General features: G+C 37.9%; 1 protein-coding gene across 2 annotated transcripts in view; it reads right to left on the bottom strand.

The window, feature by feature from the left end:
• CDKL5 (cyclin dependent kinase like 5) overlaps positions 1 to 18,888 on the bottom strand; it is a 128,173-nt gene that overhangs the window by 28,027 nt on the left and 81,258 nt on the right. For both annotated transcript variants that reach the window (XM_014875802.2, XM_088160247.1), the window contains exons 8-11: positions 13,737 to 13,827; positions 9,379 to 9,568; positions 6,245 to 6,325; positions 1,822 to 1,982 (exon numbers count right to left, since the gene is read on the bottom strand). In XM_014875802.2, coding sequence (XP_014731288.1) covers positions 1,822 to 1,982; positions 6,245 to 6,325; positions 9,379 to 9,568; positions 13,737 to 13,827 — 523 coding nt within the window. The remainder of the gene's footprint in view (positions 1 to 1,821; positions 1,983 to 6,244; positions 6,326 to 9,378; positions 9,569 to 13,736; positions 13,828 to 18,888) is intronic.

Raw genomic sequence — 18,888 nt, 5'->3', positions numbered from 1 at the left:
AATGCTCTAGGCTATCCAGTGTATTCCTGGTTTGGAGGAGGAAGGGAGAGGAAAGGAGGGGAAAAGAGATTATTGTTCAGATGGAGTGAACCTGAGCAAGCCCTGTAACACCAATCCCAAAACCATGTCTACCACAGGAAGACAGCTTTTGTGGAACCTGGCACTATCCCAGTTTTTGGTACATTAACTCATTCCAAAGCTGCACCTGAAAGGCTCAGCAACCAAACTGACTGGGTGCAAAGCTACTTGATTGTGTCCTTAGCCTCTACTCAGCTTCCAAGCTCTTCTGGTTTTGGGATTACAGCACTGAGATACGAGTTGGTTCTGCAAACCCTCAGGCTGATTTTTTTGGAACAGGATTTATCATCTCAGGTTTTCTGGCCTTAAACCAGTTCTGCTTCCGGACTTAGGCAGGCACTGCAAACTAGCCAAGACTGAGCAGTGCTGGAGCTGTGCTTGTTTGCCTTGATGGACCTAGGCAGGCTGTGAACTATTAACTTATTTCTGTAACAAATATATGATGTAACTCAGATATATTACTGAGGGTTGAAGTGAGAGCTCACTGTACCTTTGTTGGGCTTTTTGTTAATTATAATTGGATAATGCTAGCCGGTTTTATACCTAGGATTTTTTTATTAACCACTTCCAGTGATCTCATCATCTACTTAATTACACTTTCTCAAACTTTACCAATTTTAATGCCAGTTAAAAACATACCCCAGTTAACAGAAAGTAAATTTTTTAAAAAACTTAGACATATGAGAAACCTAGTATTTTTACTAGGCAAGCCTTCTGGACAAGTTTCCAGTGGAGGCAGGTTTTTCTTTCTGACGCTACATGTCTAATGGTAAAATTTCTCCACTAAGCATCTGTAAAGGCAGATAGAACCTTTTCATGTCTATCTTTGAAAAAGTATAGATTGTGAATGTCATCATCCCAAGTCTTAAAATAGAGGAGCAATTTTTTGAATCTCACAGGATAAGCTAAAGAAAAACATGGCCAAGATTAAAAGCCTGCATATAGAATATTAAAATATTAAAATATTCTGCATACTTCAGAGGGTGACCTTTCTGAACACATTTATCACACCAATAACATGAAGCTTTTTCTACTGAAGTATTTTATCCAGTAAACCTGGTTCATTGAGGTATTAAAATTAAGTGGCTTCTCTCAAGCTACGTGGGTCCAGCAAGGGAGTCACTGAGCAAACATAGTCTGCTTTGAGTCTGAGGTCAAACAGACTAGACCCAACCCGCAACTGCAACTGCAGACAAAATTCTGTTCATCTTCAATTTGGAATGTGATCAATGCTCGCAATTTTCAGGACATTTAGCTGCTACAAACGGGTGTGAACTTTAAGCTTTTAAATATCAAAATCTTGGACAGATTTGTATATATACAGCAATGGTAGCATTCCAAAGAAAAGAGCATTCCTCTGGAATCTTGGGCATCTTCCAAGCCACAAAATTCCTATTGTTCAAGAAAAAGGATCACATTTTTTTAAGGTGGATCAGCCAATTATTTTTCTTTGTCATGCACAGAAATGGCTTCAGCATTGTCTTGCTGGTTTTTTTTAAGACACATTCAGCCTGATGAAGAAAGTTAGCAAAGATTTCAGCCTGTGTGGTTGTAAATACTATGTCTGCTTCCTTTTCTCAGCGAGGCAACACAGAACAGCACGCAACACGTCTCAGTGTGCCTAAGCTGTCAAACAACCACTTTTCTTGTGGGTGATGCTGCATGTGAGCACAACAACAACAACAACAACTCCCTCAGTGGCAGAGCAAATGTCAGTGATAACAGTGACAAGACTACATTTACCTGTTAGATAAAGTGTTGCTGTCTGCATGGTAAGGTTTTCTCTTCGCTGACCGTGAAGGTGAACTTCCACAGCGATCCAGGAGTCTTTGGGTTTGAAATGAAGGGTGGTTCAAACATTGTTCTGTCAAATATCTATCTGCTGGATCTAACTTCAGTAAGTTCTTTGAAAAATAAATCCCAGAGTTTAAATGTTAGTATCTGTATTTACATTAGCAAAAGAAAAAAAAAAAAAAACAACACAGAAAAACAAAAAAACCCAACCAAACAAAACAACAAAAAAACCCCAAAATAAAGAACACAATTTTTCAATCTCCACGGTTTCTGGGATCAGATGTCACTGCTAGAATAATTTCATGGTGCATTAAACTACATATGATACAAAATAAACCCACATACATATTACATGTATATAATGCTATGTACACATATACAACAGTAGGTTTAAAATGCAAGATATTTAAAACTTTTAAAATATGTTATATATATATGTTTTAAATATATGTATTTTAAACATATTTTTCAGGATATACCTTAAAACATCGCTTTGAATCAAAAATATTAAATTTATCAGTAATAAAATGCTACAATGAAAACAGGCTTATCAAACAAACAAAACAACTATATGGGAACATTCTTTTGCAAAAATAAACATTATTTTAAAGTTAGTATTTTCAAAAATATACAAATGTAAGAGTTCTGTTTTTAGCTTATAAGGTTCAAGCCCACCCATATTTTCAAAGAATTCTCTAAACTGTTAACAATGCATTCAGAATAACACTTGCCTTATAATTCTGTTAGATCAGTTGTGATTCTAAACAAAGACACTTCCTGACACACAGAAAATATTTAATCACAAAACCTAAAACAGGAGCTTGGGTATTTTGGAAAGTTTGAAAGGTTTCTTGCAGGAAAAGAGCAATACAAAGCTTACATTGAAATATTCAAACATGCAGGACTGTTAGCAAGGTTTAAAGTTTGAATGGCTATTAAGTAAAAAAACCCAGCTATTTCTTAAGGGTTGTATATGTTTAAGAGAGAAGAACATGTGTGTCTATGCACATGCATGCACACTACATTAACACCATATTCAGCCACTTGACCACAAACTGGTTTTCCCTTCACATTTCACTTCAAAATGGAAAATGCTCAGGAAACAAAGCAAGTGGCAAACCAAACTCCTATAGTTTGGTCATACAATATGCAGCATCTTTCTCAAGTGACAAACTACTGAATGATTAGCAACTTATTTCTCCCTTATTTTCTGATGCTCATCACTAGAGTGGCTCAAAAGGCCAAACAAACATGAGAAGGCCACATGTGATTCCTACATTCCCCCTCAGAAGAGAGGATGTCCAGAGGCTTCTCACAACTGCTTCACTACTTTACACAGGCTGGATGACAAGCAAGGAGAACTGGAAGTCCATAGGTTACCACAAGGCTGAAAATCTGCCTGGAATCCCAGAGAAGTAGTGGGACAGGGCTTATGGCTGAGGCATAGTCACTGATGGGTACAACTGGGCTCAGAAGGAAGGGGATGGAGAGGGAGAAGAGTAACACTCCATATAAGTGAGTTCCTGGATCATATCCAACCTCAGCATGGAACAAAAGGTTTATCCAATGACAATCTCTAGGTTAGGATTAGAAGGGAAAGCAACATTTGGTATGTTATGGTGGAAGTTTGTTACCAACAATGCAGTGAAGAGCCCGAAAGTGATGAAGAGGAAAACTACAACAACAAAAACCATCTCCTGGTCACACATCCGCATCCTCACAGCAGACTTCAGCTATCCTGACATCCAGCCTGTGTCCGTGTTCCAGGAGATTTCTAGACTCTGTTGGTGGAAATTTCCTAGTGCAGCTGCTGGAGAGGCAAATTAGCCAAGGGAGGGACTTCAGTTTACTTGAGCTGCTGCTCAACAACAGTGAAGTACTGGTGAGAAATCTGATCAGAGCTGTAGCAACCACGAGATGATTACAGCTAGGACTGAAAGAAGAGCTGGCAAGACAAGCATCAGAGATAAGACCCAGGACTTCAGGAGAGAAAATTCCATTTTCTGTAAGGAATTACTGGGCAGAATCTCCTGAAAAATTACTATAAGATGAAAGGTGTCCAGGACAGCCATTGATTTTTATGGAAAATTTATTGAGAGCTCAGGAACAAAGCATCTTACTGTACAGAAGACCAAAATCTTTTTCATAGGCTCAGGTTGGCTAAACAGGGAGTTTCCTAATGAACAAAAATGCAGAACAGGAGTGCGTGAGAACCAGAGTGAAGGACAGGATATAAGGTGGACTATAAAAGCAGTGCATTAGCACAAAGGTTAAGCCACTTCATAAGGTCAAAGTCCAGCTAAGGCAAGTGAAGAAAACCAAGGGTAAAAAGAAAGGGTTGTACAAGTATTCTCTTTAGCAAATAAGCTCAGAGGAAATGCATGTCTGGTACTGAATGGCAGAGGCAATTGAATTACAAATGATATAAAAAATAGAGTCTCAATGTCTTTTTTTCCCAAGTCATAACACACAAAACAAGTTCCCAACTCCCTAATGCTTGCAAACCAGCCTGGCTTGTGAAGGAGAGTGGCGGACTGGAGCAACAACAAAGCAACAAGGTCAAATTCGTGCCTCTTCATTAATCCAGAAATGCTCTCTAAATAGATATATATTAATAACTCCCTACTTCAGCTGGCATAAATTGAAGCGTGGGTTATTCAGTAATCTAGCAATCTGACCTGAGATCCCTGGGAATGCAGATAATGAGGAGCACAACAAGTGTGGACATGTGTCAGACTGTCCATTGTCTGCAGAAGAGACAGGCACACAACAAAGTATGTGCAGCATTTGCAACATGCAACTTAACCACAAGTCCCTTCTGTTCTCTCCTTGTAGACTTCTGTTCATTGCTTAACAAGGTTCCAACGCCTGAATTAAGAAATGCAGGTCAAACACAAAATATCCCCTCTACAGAATTCATGACCTTTCTCATCTTGTTGGCAGACACATGGACAAAAAAGATGAAAAGAACAAAATTATTTGGAAACCTGTGATTCCCTAAAACTCAAGTGCTTCCTTTTACAACTTTGCAACTTTTAAATCATATCAAAATAACCTAAAAGACACTGAGATATAACATAAAATCTAGGATAAAATGAAAATAAACCCTCCCCCAGTACATGTAACATCAGTCTTAAGACTGATCTTGAAATTTCTGTCTGCAATATATGCTACCAGATCTTGAACTACATCTTACTATGAAAAAAAGTTTTTGCGAATTAGAAAATAGAGGAGAAAGTATAATACCAAAACAAGTAATTATATGCACTGGAGTGTATCATGTTGCAGACTCCTTAAAATCAAGATAAAAGCCATGCTAACTCTCTTCATAAGGCAAGGAGATCAAAGGGATTTGAACTGGCTGGATTGAATAAGAGTAGAGAAAATTTTGAGGATTTCTGCTGGCTACAGCAATACTACTAAAAGTAAGTAAACACCCAAGTATATCCCAAAGCATCTTTGTTTTCCAAGACAACAGGTGCAGAGGGGTTTGGGATCATACAATCCATTCAGAGTCGATCAGCCATATCCACACTTCATGTCCCATATTGCCTTTAATTCTTAGGTGCTTCTGTGATTCTAAACCTTATTTTGGATACTATGACTTCTTTCTTCAGCTTACTGGGGATGAAATGATGTGAGGGTTGTACTGCAGCTTACCATGGGAGTGTTTTTATAGTACAGTAGTAAGGACAACAATGTGTGTTCCATACCCAGGAATATGGCACAAATGCACAGCACAATGTTTCTGTGGGGAATGAGCTTTGGGCTTCTCCTGATTTCCCATAATAAAAACTCTCAGGACCATACCTAGTTTGGCGACCTGTAACTGGCTGACTTGTTCCAAAACAGGACTGAGGAGTAACCTAACATACACACTGTGGAGAGGTGACAGCAAGCAGACTGAGAGCTCGGATACAAACTCCCAAAACTCCCGTGTGTCAACTCTGTCTGTGGCAACTGTCCTCACCTTCACACTTACCCAACAACAAAGGAAAAACAACTCAGGTTAGCCCAATACTCTGTGGATGTATCTCAATGTGATGGGCTGAGAGCTCACACTCCAGCAGTCAGTGTCTCTGCATGGATGCCAGTGTGAATGCACAGCCCTGCAAAGGATGGTGATGGTGCTTTGTCTGGGATACATATTCTTTATCAAATCAGTTAAAATTGAACAGACTCTCCTGGCATTTGCAAGGGATATTTTCCTGATTCCTAGTAAATATCAAGCCTTACTACAAACAATGGTGCAATTAAAATATCTCAAAATGGAGTTTCCAAGTCCTCCTATTACATTAAGAAAAAAAGGTAAGAAGTCATTTATATATCTTTTCCCACATATTACAGACAGAAAATAAAAACATTTTCCTACCTTCATAAGATCAAGCAGTACACCGCTTAAAATTCCCAAGTATCTTCTTTCTAAAGACTGTGGATGATTGACTGCTGGAAACTGTAAAAAATACACTGTAAATAGCCTGATCATGTAAACAAGGTAATACATGAATACAAAGTTTCAAAAAATAGAAACTAGTGAATCAAGGCATGTAATTAATACAAATCATAAGCACTGAAAAAGTTAGTGGTTTATGAAAACTATAAAATACTACAGTGAAACAAGTAACTTTTGATGTGTGGTAAGCATCTAATCAATCAAAGAAAGTATTCTTGATTATTAGGGTAGCCAAGAAACGACTCTCAAGTGAGAAATAATAAAATTTTTTGGGGGGCATTATGAGTGAGAGGAGGTTTAAAATAGATTCAGAACTAACATAAGCAACGTATTTATTAAAAAAAAAAGGTTAAAAACAGCTCAGAGATAATTTGAGAGTGCAAATACAGTAGTAATTAAATACTAAATATTAAGAAACAATTCGCAAGTGTTTTTTAGTGAAAAAATGCAAAAGCTCAAAGGTTTAAGTCTCAGAGTTACAGAGTTACTGGCGTGGTCAAGCTGCTGGCAACACCATGAGAAGCAGTGCACACAGCTGGGGGCATCCTTCAGTTGTATTATTTTCATAAATTACATTATGTGAACTTTGAAGAAAAATGGAAGAACATGAGTTTGAATGCTTTTATTCCCAAAAAGTCTCTGTATTTTTCTTTTGACTTTGCTTTATTTTGAAGTCGTTTACTACTAATTGAGAATTTCTTAAAGTCCAAGTCTGCTAACCAAGGCTTGATGCTTCCTCCATTTTTAGGATAAACCAAATTGTAAATTGTTCGTGCCTTCCTGTAGATTGACAATCATAACAAAGCTTTTGTATCTATGATCAGGAAAACAGGAAAATGTGCTGAAACCATGAAAAGCACCAGTGGCTTTTCACTGTAATTGTTCAGATTCTTCATGTAACTTATTGGTAGGACAAATAATTATAGCCCTACATTGCCACTCACACTTTTCTGTAAAGTCATGAGCTTATTGGTAATTTCTGATCCTCACATGATTTTACTTCCTTATGTCTTCAACATACCCTGGATGTTTTTCTCCTCTAAAGAACTGAAGAGAGATCACTAAATATTCTCTAAACCTCAGGAGCAAGGAAAACTGTGTTATATACACATATATGGAGGATATGACTAGAGAGAAAAGACAAAGTTCGCAAATGTGCATTTGGACATTCTGGAGTGTTTGAAGAGAATTTTTAAACCTTGTTTTACAATATGGTAGTATTCACATACTGAATACTAATGTATTGTATGTCATGTAATGTAGAAATTCATTAAGTCTAAGCATATGGATAAAAAATTCCACATCATGGGCTAGTTTCTATCTTGAGAATATCCAGCACCAAATCCAGCCTGTAAGTAACAATTGGCTTGATCACAGCATACCTACTGCAACAGAAAATCTTTCACTACACTACATTCAGAAAAAATGTACTTTTAAGGTTGTCTTACAGCACAGGGTAATTTCTTCCTATGAATTAACTAATTAATATAATATTTCAAACAAATAATTTTTGAAATATTTTTAATGTTTAAGCCATTATTCAGACTTTACTTCAGCTCTAAAAAATACTCTCTGTGAGGAGCCATATGGCCCTGTCCACATCAGCAGTATCCTCACTTTACAGACAGGACTAAGAAGGCAGGAACACGTCTGAGGACAAACAACAAACCACTGATCCAGGATGAGAACAGAGACCCCTAACTCTGAACCTTGTGCTAATCACATTAGGTCCATGCTGTCTACTTGAATTACTGCATTTTAAAACTACAAAACAAAGATACTCCACCTTCATCTTAAGACATCACAGAGAATTTATCCGAACAAGATTACACTGCACAACCAGAAACCCTGTAAAATAATGTTGGAGGCAGTAATTTATTTTGCTTACAATTTTTAAAGAATTGCCTTCCTGATAAAGGGTTACAAATTTCTCATACAAAAACCCCATCTAGCCCACTGTTCTAAACAAGGTGAAATACAAATAGAACCTTGCAAGAAATGCTTGTCCAACAATTTTTTTTAAATCCTTCACTCTTGAAGGGTCTATAAACTTCAACAAAAACTCTCCAGAATCAGTTATATTTATACCTAAAATAATTACCTTAACACCTTAAGCCAACTCTTTTCTTTTCTTATCATTGTCAAATTCATGGCAAGTTTGAACATGTTTTTACAGAAGTAGGTCCCCACTCCTTCCCCTTTCACATTCTCATATTTTCTTTTTCTCAGAATAAAACTCAAATCTTAGTCTTTACCCCAGATCCAGTCTCCTAAAACCTTCATATGTCTGTTTATGTGGTTTAAACTAATTATTTCAGAATATTATCAAGATCATAAACTCACCTTTCCAAGCAACATTTATCAATAAAGAAAGGACAACCAAAACTGAATTACAAGGAAACCCGAGTACAATCACTGAGCAGGTATTGTTTAAAGTAACAGAGCTATTACTTATTTACTGATTCTGGGATTTTGTCATATTGCATAATCCAGCTTGAGTAGATCTTCACACTAGTGAGTCTCTGTCGTTATATTGGCAAACCCCTGAAAAGAACAATGCTGCCAGTAGGAAGGACTTTTTTACTCATGAGACATACATAGATCACCAGGCATAGAAGTCAAAAGGCAGAAAGCTCTTCTGCCATGATCTGAGCATCTATAGCTCAGATTTTCCCAACAAACTAGCTTGAAGACAGTAGTCCTGAATTTTCCACAACTGACCTTACAGAGCTTTGCCACTAAAGTTTACAGTGCAAACCTGGCAGGGCAATGTTAGATTGGGTATAAGAGGTAAACTGCATGCCAAATATATCAAAGAAATTAAAGAAAATCTTTAAACATCTTTTAACAAGAAAACAAATGTATTTATAATGCTCACTTCCGGTGTAATCAGAATTTTACTTTGACTTATGAATGCCTTATAATCTATATATCCTATACTTACACAGAAACGTGGGCAGTAGATAATGCACAATGTAAAGGAAAAGAACCTTTGCAGCATTTTCCACAAATAAATAAGAAAAGTAAGAAAAAAGAACAAAGCTCTCTCTTACCCTCAAGCCATGGAAGCGTGGGTTGCTGTAGAAGAGCTTCATCTGCTCGGCTGGCAGAGGGCCCAGCACCTTCTGAATGGTGAAGAGCTGGTCAATCTCACTCTCGCCAGGGAACAAGGGCTGCCCGTCACTCAGCTCCCCCAGGATACAGCCCACAGACCACATATCCACAGCCTTGCCATAAGGGGCTCTGGGAAGCCAAAATAAAATGTTTGTCACTCACTGCCACTGCCTTCTCACTGAGCTGCTTCAATTTACTGGCCATATTTCCCATGGCACACTTCCTCACAACGTAGAAAAATAAACTTTCTTATTAAGCAAACTACCTCAAAAACCAAGCTCTCTGTTTCTGCCCTAGATTTCCTGATCTATCTATCACTGCTTGAAAAGGCAGGAGAGGAATTCTCAAGTGCCCCAAGGGATCTTGCTCTTTTTGAAAAATCTTACATACAAGAATAATCTTTTTGACTGCAAAGCTTTCTCCACTACCACTACCTTCCCTTCTCTCTACAGCTCATGCCTACACTCAGTTCCTGTTTTACATTTCTTGTGCTTAACAGGTATATGAACATATTGGGTCTGGCCACTGGGAGAACAGAAATTCTAAGAAATCTTTATTTCAGCATTTATACACAAAAACTAGCAAGAAAACAGGGTGCTCCTGAAAACTATTCCTTAGAAAAAAACCAAGTAAGGAAGCAATGAAAGCATCATAATGAATTCCTAGTTGGGAGCAAAGCCACAGGTTGAGGTTTGGGGAGAACTCTTCTTTATACACCCAAATTCTTGCTTGTTGAATTTGCAAAAAGAATTTGTAAGCACCCATATTATTCCAATAATGTCTTTCCAATGTTTAGATTTTAAACAGAATGACTGGAGAATTCTTTTCAAGTTAAAAAAAAAGCATATAAAAATAATAAAGACTGGAACAAAGACTGAACTGAAAACATATTTCACTGAGTCTCTTAATTCTGAAACTTGTAATCCAGTAACTCGAACTCTGTTTCAAGAGTTTTAAGTTACAGCTAGCTTGCCTTTTTCTGGAGTAAGACAGCACCAAGAGTTGCAGGTGACAAATCCTATCCTAAATCTGTCTCCTTCTCTCCTTCCTTATGCTGCTGATTAATTATGTTTAGAGAAAGAATATCCTCAAACTAAAAAAATAAAAATATTTGACTTTTCCCTAGTGATTACTCATTATTATTTACTTTACTTGTGGGCAGGACACTTGGCCAGAGGAACAACAAACCCTTATGGTGATTTGGCTTGGTGAAGGTGAGAAAGAATTTCTAGCTGGACAACAGCCCAAGGGAAACCACAAGCTCACTGGGCCGACTGGTGCAGGACTCTGTGGTAGCTGGGAAAGCTGAAGTAGGGCACCAAAGCTTCGAGAACCACTTGCCTTAGAGAATGTGCCATGAGACACTGTAGTCCTCTCACAATAACCATCCCAAAATCAAAAGTTTGCCCACTGGAAGAGACTGCTGATAAGGAACCACCAGAGGCAAAGCAGACCATGTCACAACTCCTCAAGCATCACTACTACTCAGTGGGTTCATAGCTTGTTTACTAATCCTGCATAGTGGCTCCCAGTGGATTTTCTGAGAGACTCAGTGTTTGACCTTTCTAGGATGCTGCTAGTCCAACCCACCCATTAGGTCAGAATGGACTCCAAAGCAAAGGATCTGCTCTTAAAATACTCTGTGCCTCTATTGGGAAACTGAGGCTCTGTAGGCAAAAGAGTGAGAGTTCCAGGTAAAAATCCTACCCTTTTATTATGACAAAACCCAAATACATCTTGCAACTCCTTTAATACACAGTTTTCTCCACTAAAATCTGAAATGGGGAAAAGGCTGCTGTAGACTGGGGTGTGATAGAACAAGCTAGGGTTACAACTGAGGGATTGGCTAAAACTCCTTTGAGGCATGGACCATTACCTTTCCTTGCTCTCAAGAATAAAGGAAGCTGAATTACATTTAAGAACTTTTCACTATTTAATCTGTAGTCAAACAGGAACAAATCAGAAAATAGTAATTTCTTAAGGCAGCACAAACTGCAATGCTATTGTTTGAAAAGGCAAACTCAAGACTTCTTCTCTGCTGATTTTCAGGATCAGTCTTGTCAGATCACAGCACACAAAAATATGCAAGAGTGACAAGGCTGGACAAATGAAATAACTCCTATATGACAGACAGACCATACATCAGAAGCACTACAGTCTATGCCTGCACATACTAGATTCTCCAAAACATGTTTCCATCTAGTAATTTAGCATGCTTTAAAATCTACTGGCTTTTAGCAATATTTTATCATCAAAGGGTACAGAGTATTCCACTAACAGTAGTTACCTGAGGCTCTCCAAAGTGAGTAGATTTTAGATGTTCTGTGAATAATTAGGGAGCAATTTCTTTCCTCTCCTGAAATATAAGTCTGGAATGTTACCACTAAACAAAAACCTCTCTGGGACACATTTTAAAAATTGATCATGTAAAACTGTATTTGTTAAATTGAATGTATTTAATAAACATGTGAACATTTTTGAATATGAGATGCTTATAAAAATTCAATAAATGTAAGGAAAGGGGGGATGGGAAAGATGAATGCCATGGGAAATAGAACAGCATTGCCAAGAAACAGGCATCACTTTGCCAGAAAAACTTGGCTTTAAAAACATACACCAGCACAACTGAAACGCTAAATACACAAATCTCCTCCCTTTCTCTACTAGCTAATCAAACAGATTTAGTCAACTACAAACAGACGTAATTCCTGCTGAATTTCCTCTGCCAACAAAACAGTTTCAAAAACTGCAGGTCAGACTAATACTATGTATGTCAAGCTTTTCATGTCTTTCCTCCTAAATCTTCATTACTACTAGAGACAAAAGAATCACAATTGATGCTATTTTTCCAAGTCTTTTTTAATACTTATATATGCACATACACACTTCACTGGAAGCTTTACTATTATCTCCAAAACATGAAAAATTGAGGTCTGAGTTTTTTAATGGCAGCTTTAAGATACTATTATGCACATAAGAAGACAACTGCCAACAAATTTGATTAATATTAGCACAGCTCTAGGAACACCGGGATGATTTTATTGACAAAATAATTATTACTTAGTTATTTATCTGTTCAAAAAACATCTAGTTCAATGTTAATCAAAGGTTCCAACCAAGACTTGTTTCCGAGGAGCACTTAACATGGTGCTTAAAGACTCTTAGGAGTGACCAGAAATTTTTTGATTCATCCTGTGGCTAATAGTTCCTTTTTTAAAGAATATGTATATATAAATACACATGCACTGTATATTGGAATTGTATTTTGAGAGCGCTCACATAGTTTAGATTAATGCTCTGTTTAACTTGACTGCAATGGGAAGTTCACATATCATACATCTCCACTTTTTTTTTTTTTTCCTCTTCCTTTGCCATTTTGGGCCCTATCAATTTGTTCCTTTAGTATCTCAAAATCTGTTTTACCTTGTAAGGTAGTAAAATGTTCGTTTTACAGATGAATAAAGGAGGAAAACGAAATTTTCTGGCTGAGACTATTAATGTAACTAATACTTTTGCAGTCAATGCAATGCTAACTTCTCAGTGCTTTATTGAAATGATTTATACAGCCTCCTTCAATAAATTCTTCCTAACTAGTAAAAAACTAGCACCATCCTTTTGAGGGACTTCAGCAGTGCTGGCAAAGGGTAACTACAAATGAAAATCAAAGCACAGAATCATAGAAAGTTTTGGGTAGGAAGGGACCTTTGAAGATCATCTTGTTACAATCCCCCTCACCTGGGCAGGGACACTTTCCACTAGATCAGGATGCTCAGAGCCCCATCCAAACTAATCTTGACACTGCCAGGGATGGGCCACCCACAGCTTCTTTGGGCAATGTGTTCCAGAGCCTCACCACCTCTGAGCAAAAAATTTCTTCCTAATATAGTTCTGACTCAAAGGATGAAGATAACTAGGAATGTTGCATAGTGAAAGCTGTACTGCCATTGCTATGTGATGTCCACACAGGGCTGGTGGAACATTCCAGGCTAGAGGACTACCATGGAAACCTCTTCTGAAAGAACTGGGAATGGGGGTGCAGGAGCTGGCAGTACATCTGTTATAATTCAACCTATTTTTTTAAATTAGTTAACCACTGCTCAGCTCAAGACAGGTCAATATGTCAATGATTCATACTGACTTACTGGAAATGAACAAAAATTCATGAAAATCTGGAAGCCTCTTGAAATCTTGCCTTTAAATCAAACACTTTTCTTCACAGGCAAAGCTTACAAAAGGTGCTGAAAAACCATACAGAATCAGTAAAGATTTATTATGGCACTTCTCAAACTGTACTTACCCAAGCAAGAGCTCAGGTGAGCGGTACCATCTGGTAGCCACGTATTCTGTATAGTTAGCATTGCTTCCTTCAGAGAGATTACGAGCAAAGCCTGTCAGAGAAACAGTGTGAAAGATTATATCCCATTTTAAAAACAACACATGTATCACCACTGATTTTGGCAGTAAGAGGTCATGTCTATTTATTTAGAAGCAAATTGTTTACAACTCCTGCTACAGCATGATGTCTCCAACAACTGCTTGTCCACTGAAATGCAAGTTTTTATTCACACAACAGTGAAAGTCAAGCATGTCTGCTTTAATGACTCCCTTGTGTACTATCCTCACAAGTCAGTGGGGTCTTGCTATTACTCTGTATACTATTATGTAATCAAAACAGACTGATTAAAGTTAACTGTCAGTATGCCATGTCAGCTATTGAAATATTACACTAAATTTCACTGAGGTGCTGTTTGCAGAAGATCATAGGAGTTTCTACACATTACACATGCATGTGTACTAGACTCGTCTGGTCATTGATTCTAACTACTACAGTCTTTGTTCTTTAAACTGGTGAAAAAACTACGTATTATCCTCATCTAAGGACACTCCCTCCTGGACTTGGCAAGGAAAATGGTCTTCTCCTCAAAACTATAAAATGCAGGAGTCCAGAAAAATCAACAAAACTGTTTATATCTGCACTTGGCTCACTCCACGTTTTGGCTTCCCAATTGCTTTAGCATCACATTCCCAAACAGGCTCTTCATGAATTAGGATCAGAAATCATGTCCAAACTAACTTCTTTATCCATATAATTTTGTTAAGAATAAAACTAAAAATTTTTAAATGTATACTTATTTGCAATTGCACCAAAATTTCCCTACTGTCCTAAGGCATAACAATCATGACCACTAGCTGAGAGACGAGTTAAGATACTGGAAAATCCATTTGTAGGAAAAATCTGAACATTTTATTTTCATTCTCCTCCATTAATTAAAAGTCAGCCAAGCACCACAATAATGTTACTGGATTTTTCTTGTAGAAATACTCTAGGACAGATAATGGCACTATTTTCAAAAACTATCAAGTCTTACTGTTTTCAAATAATTAACAATTAGGTGAGACAGGACAGACACATCTAAGCAGCAAGACTCCACATGTGTCAGCTCCTTACTAAGGCTTAAACTGACACAAACTTTTGGGACTGGAATGCAGAAGCAGCATTTCCAAAATGCTTTCTTATTGGGGTGTGGCATTAAAACACAGTTCAAAATTCCCTTTAGTGAAATCACGGTCTTTCCATTTTTTCATGAACAATGAAAAAGTAGTAAAAATTCCAAAGTATTGCAGAAGGTGTAGTTTTATTTCCTGAACCAGTAAGTGCTACTTATTGGTAAATGCAATAGATGTTTTTCTTTATGCCTGAGTCCCTTTGCAGAAGCTGCCAAAATTGCCTTTCCTATTCAACTATGTTTTGTAGAGCTGTAAATGTAAAAATTTTTAAAATTCTTTTTAGTACTCTCAAAGTGTAAAGCTTAGCGTTCAGAAGCCCAGTTCTACTCACAGCATTAAGAAGCCCAGTTCTACTCACTCCTGTGGAATACTAATTTACTACAAGTTGAAGTAAAAATTTGGATGCAGATTATTATTATTAGACTAGTGATCATAGAAAACAATTATAAATTTTTTAAAGACATAGGTTACATCTGCTACTTTTATAAGATACCTCTAACTTTAAGTGTTAGTAAACTAAAAGACAGGATGAGTATGATGAGGAATGGATATTTCAAAGCTGTCTGCACATAAGAATTGATATCTGTTCCCATAAAGCCTAATGAACATTACTGGTGCTGCTGCAGAAAAGCTGGAAAGGAATTTTTTTTTTACTTCTAACATGGGAATTGAGTGAATTTTGAAATATTACTATATTTAGAAATGCTTAGGCAGCCCCATTTCTGTTTCAAATTATGAGCTATCTGATTAATCTTGGCAGTGGAAAATCTTTCATTCATGTGCTTAAAGAACAGAGGGAAGATAATCAGAAGCTTCAGCAAAGAAATGGGACAGTCAAAATGTGGGAAACCCCAGACTGAATAGGGGAGGGGAAGAAAGGAAAAAAGTTGTCACATAATAAAAATAAACAGATGCTGATGTAACACGAGTCTGGCAGCACACAAGCTCCTGTGCATCAGAAGAACCAACAGGTCAAAGTTTCGTCCTCCTCCCTCCAGGCCAGTCCGTCAGAACTTGGTCACAGACAGGAGCTATTATGTCCAGAAACCTGGCTACTGCAGCCTGAAAAATCAACCCCTAACATCACAGGCCAGGTGCAGCATGGATTTGATGTGGCAAGACAGAAAGCAAAGTTATCATCATGGGCTTCTGTGTACTTTATACTGTTGGGTGATGCATTTTATAGATCCAGTATTGCTCTGACCCTATGGCACCATGCAGAAAGATGATAGAATTAACAGTTCAGGAAAGCATATCTTTCTAAGGGAACAATTATTTTTGGTTATGATGGAGTTTTCTTATTGTTCCGTCTTCCAAATTGTGCTGAGGTATCAGGAATATGGAAATAAGAGAAGGAAGCTAGGGAGAAGATTAGACAAACTCTAAACAGGGAGAAGGAACAGACAGGAAGATGAAGATAGGAGGATATTTGGGTGAGAGCAACTATGAAAACAAGAGGGTTTGCAAAGGCATCATGCTGCAGAAAGAAATAAGCAAAATCAGAAATTTCAGGAAAGGATTTTAAACAACTCAGAACATCACAGGAGAGATGTCAAGGAAAAAGATGTAAGAAAAAAAAGGAGGAGGTTGTCAGTTTCTTACAGAGAAACAAGGCACATTTAAGTTCTACAGAAGGTAAAGCATTCTAATCTTAATGACATGTAACACTAGGGAACCTCTATTAATCAGAATTTTAAGAATATACTAAGCAAACATCTGTCAAAAATGACACAGACATTCTTAATCCTTTCTTTGAGTAGGCGGAAGAACTAGAGGATTTCTTGAGGTCTTTTCCAGTCCCATGTTTCACGATTTCTATGAGAACACACCATACAGAAATTAAGAGGTTGCTAAAACAAGAAATTTTGAAGCCCTGGTGTTGAAACAGCAAACACACTAGTCAGAAAACGGAATTATTTCCAACAGTCAGATGCATTGCTGTAATTGGCACTTTGTACTGTTCTCTTTTGCCACTCCTATTGGCAGCAATGACACCCACACAACATGTGTCCACACAAGCACAACAACCAACCTCAATTTTATTTTAGCACAGTATGTACAGAACACATGGCACAAGGATTCCGAAAAATTATCTCATTAAAAATTTATGAACTTTTTGCTCAAACTGGTTTTGTCCACTGTGCTATTGCAAATGGATGCATTATTCTTTCCTTTGTATATGTAATCACATGAGGAACGTGACATTGTATGTGGCAAGTACCCGTGTTCCAAAACATGAATTCAGTAAGGTAGTCAGACAGCATATGTTAAATCATGCTACAAGGCAAATTCTTATGCCCTAATCTCTACACGTTCAGGCAACACTTGTGCTTAACACCATTCTGACATGTATTTTACAGTAATAGCTTAAGATACTAGCAATTATGTCAATTAGCAGTAACACTAAAAAATTAAAACTGATTCCATCTTACAAGAGTTGCTCAGAATTTTAAATTCAACTAAAACTGAAAGGCCAATTAAAATTAAAACTAACCCACATGAACATTAAGAACCACAGAAATATCTAGAACAGTTTACTTTCCTTGATATGCTGATCACTCTGAGTACACTGTGATTGCACATCTTTTCCAACAGCAGAAAGAGAATGTGGCTGGAGTACATGGTGTGAGCAAGCCAGCAGACCACACAGAACACTGCTGGCAGAATTCACATCATCTCTAGCTGGTGTGAAAACTGATGTCCAAAACACCACCACACCATTTGTCTAGCTTTTTATTTTCCTGCAATTCTGCTGCACAGAGGATGCTGACACAAGTTCACATTTCTCAGCTGATGTCATGTGACAACTCCAGCGGCATTACTCTCAAACAGGGAAATCCTCCACCCAAAAAAACAGAGGGAGGGAGGGAGGGAGGGAGGGAGGGAGGGAGGGAGGGAGGGAGAGCCAGGGAAGGACATGTGGGGTGCACAGCTCCCATGAAGATCCACCCACACTCCATGCTCCCACTGGCTGTTCCTGCTTGTGAAGGCTTTAGCCCAGACTGGGGCATGCCCTGTGCAGGGACAGGCGCTGCCTGTGCTGGCTGCTCAGCTCTGCATGGGACAGTGGGTTGGTCCCTCCGTGGGGTTTGCTTGGCAGGGGCAAGACCCTGATAATCACTGAAAGGTAAGGGAGGGCAACTACAGCAGTGCACACAGGAGGCCTGTGGGTGCCAAAAAGGCAAAGGCACCAAGGGCACCAGAGTGATGTTCTGTCAGAGCTGTGCAGTACTTTACATTGAAGAATAAATGTCATTAAATTCAAAGAGCTTATATGGGCCAAATATTCTAAGGGTTCTCCTAGAATGGTTATTGTTTCTGAATGTTTAAGCAAAAACGCCTTTAGGATTAAAAGAAATAAGCAGCACTCCAATGACAAATACTTTTCTTGTCTTCCTTAAAAACTATTTTGATTTATTTTGTTAGGAGTTTTTTTCATTCAAAATTGCAGAGGTTTGAAATGACAGCTTTCGAACTGTTCTTACTAAAAAGTGCCCTTGGGGTAACACTATGAATTGGCTTTTATTTACCAAGCCAAACGGTAAGCTTTTCAGAGGGAACATATTTTATTCTGTGTTTATGCAGCATTTAGAATAAAAATACAGATTGTTGGAACATTCTGCCCTGCTGTCTTCTTGGATTACTCACACGGGCAAAGTTCGTCTTGTACTTGGGTGATGTTCTTCAAAGCCTTAAAGCTGACATTGAACAGGCATTGGTAGGTCAGGAAACATCAGAGTTAACCCAACATGTACAGCTCTGACTCCCACCTCCAGTCATTCAGTCATTAATCACAGATGAACATGTGATTCCTTAATTAAGGTAATAAAAAACTTTGACCTATAACTACACATTAACACTCCACAAAAGCCAACGGTTCAAAAATATATAAAAAGTACAAGTTTACTGGGTCTTTACTACACAAGCAGTAGGTATCTTTT

The sequence above is a fragment of the Sturnus vulgaris genome, chromosome 2 (assembly GCF_052056855.1).
Source record: "Sturnus vulgaris isolate bStuVul1 chromosome 2, bStuVul1.hap1, whole genome shotgun sequence".
Taxonomy (NCBI): domain Eukaryota; kingdom Metazoa; phylum Chordata; class Aves; order Passeriformes; family Sturnidae; genus Sturnus; species Sturnus vulgaris.
This window is presented reverse-complemented; position numbering and strand designations above follow the sequence as displayed.